Genomic DNA, 1,418 nt, shown 5'->3' with positions numbered 1-1,418 from the left:
ATCTATTCTATGATTCTATGATTCTAAGAGACTGGCTAGAGCTTCCTGTCCCTATAGTGGTAATTATTTACAAAGATACCATACATTAGCAGCAAAGTTACAAGACCTGGAATTCAGATGTTTTATTTCCTGAACCTGAATTATGAAAAGGAGGTATTTGTCTTTCACGACTCACCACATCTAATAGGTTTACAGCATGTCCTTTTTGAGGACTAGCAGGAAGGGCTGCAGCTGGCTTGGATTTTTCCTCTGCTGATACCTCTTCTGCTTTTGAGGATTTCAGCATTCCTCTCCAGTTGCCTGTTCCAGGCTCCTGAGATGTATCTCCCGCTCCAGAGGAAGCCTGCACAAACAGCAGAGTGAAGAAACATTGGAGAGTCAGAACTTGGGCACTGCAAAGCAGTGTCTGATCCAATCTAGTTATAGGTAAAACTGGCTAAAAATGAGACTTTCATATGTATATGCCCTTCATTCTATTCTTTACATTTCCCACCTTTGTTCTCCATTTGCTGCTTAGAGCTGACACTAAGTACCAGTAAAATGAAAGCTTTTAAAACTCATATTCTTCCTAATAATGGTATGAATATGCCTCACAGAGAAGCTCCCCAGCATTTTAAGGGTCTACAAATCACTTCTGGAATATGGAATGGTCTCCCTAAATCATGTGGCTTTTGCCAGTTTTACCATACATCTTTGGAGCAATACAATCTATACTATCAGGATCATTCAGAAAGTGTATTTTGAAGGTCACCACAGCTCTTGGAAGACTTGAATTTGCACTTTATTTATTTAAATAGAAACTGAAGTTTCTTACAATAACAGCTAAAAAATATGCACATTTATGTTTCTGGCTACCACAGCTGCAAACGTATTTGTGCTGCCAGACCTCAATTTACAGAAGGCTTTTTTTTGTACCAAATCAAAACAAACAAAAAACCTCTATCCTCTGGAAGTGAAGATCACAGCTTCTGAGAAGTTCCAGACAAAGAATGACTCACTGATCTCCTGAGAAAAGCACATCACATCTAACTCTGAAACATTAGGAATCACTGGACAAAAGAAACATTAGTAGATGGTATCCACCACACATTAAATTAGTTTTGTTTTGGTGGTTTTTTTTTTTGTTGTTTTGTGGGGTTTTTGTTTGTTTTTGTTTTGGTTTGTTTGGGGTTTTTTTTAAAAAAGACAGTGAACAGTGGTAATTTTTATTTTGTACCTTTCCTTAAGTCTAGTATCTGTTCTACTTACTACTGTGCTTAAGAATTTATTACTGTTTGAAAAACATTCAAGGTCTTGTTTCAGATATAGGAGGAAATGAGCTAAATTGATCTATCACGTTTACAATTAAAACACCACAGGCAGATCTTGAGTCTACAAAAAGAGTGGGAAGTATTACTATGAATCTTGCTCTATCTCCA

General features: G+C 37.0%; 1 protein-coding gene across 1 annotated transcript in view; it reads right to left on the bottom strand.

Moving 5' to 3' along the window:
- Positions 1-175: 175 nt before the first annotated feature.
- The window catches only part of DNM1L (dynamin 1 like), a gene marked incomplete at its 3' end in the record, with an annotated part of 22,184 nt that continues 20,941 nt past the window's right edge, over positions 176-1,418 (bottom strand). The window contains exon 15 of the mRNA XM_010163584.2: positions 176-343. Within this exon, the coding sequence (XP_010161886.2) occupies positions 176-343 (168 nt within the window). The remainder of the gene's footprint in view (positions 344-1,418) is intronic.

The sequence above is a fragment of the Antrostomus carolinensis genome, unplaced genomic scaffold (genome assembly GCF_000700745.2).
Source record: "Antrostomus carolinensis isolate BGI_N321 unplaced genomic scaffold, ASM70074v2 scaffold16412, whole genome shotgun sequence".
NCBI lineage: Eukaryota > Metazoa > Chordata > Aves > Caprimulgiformes > Caprimulgidae > Antrostomus > Antrostomus carolinensis.
This window is presented reverse-complemented; position numbering and strand designations above follow the sequence as displayed.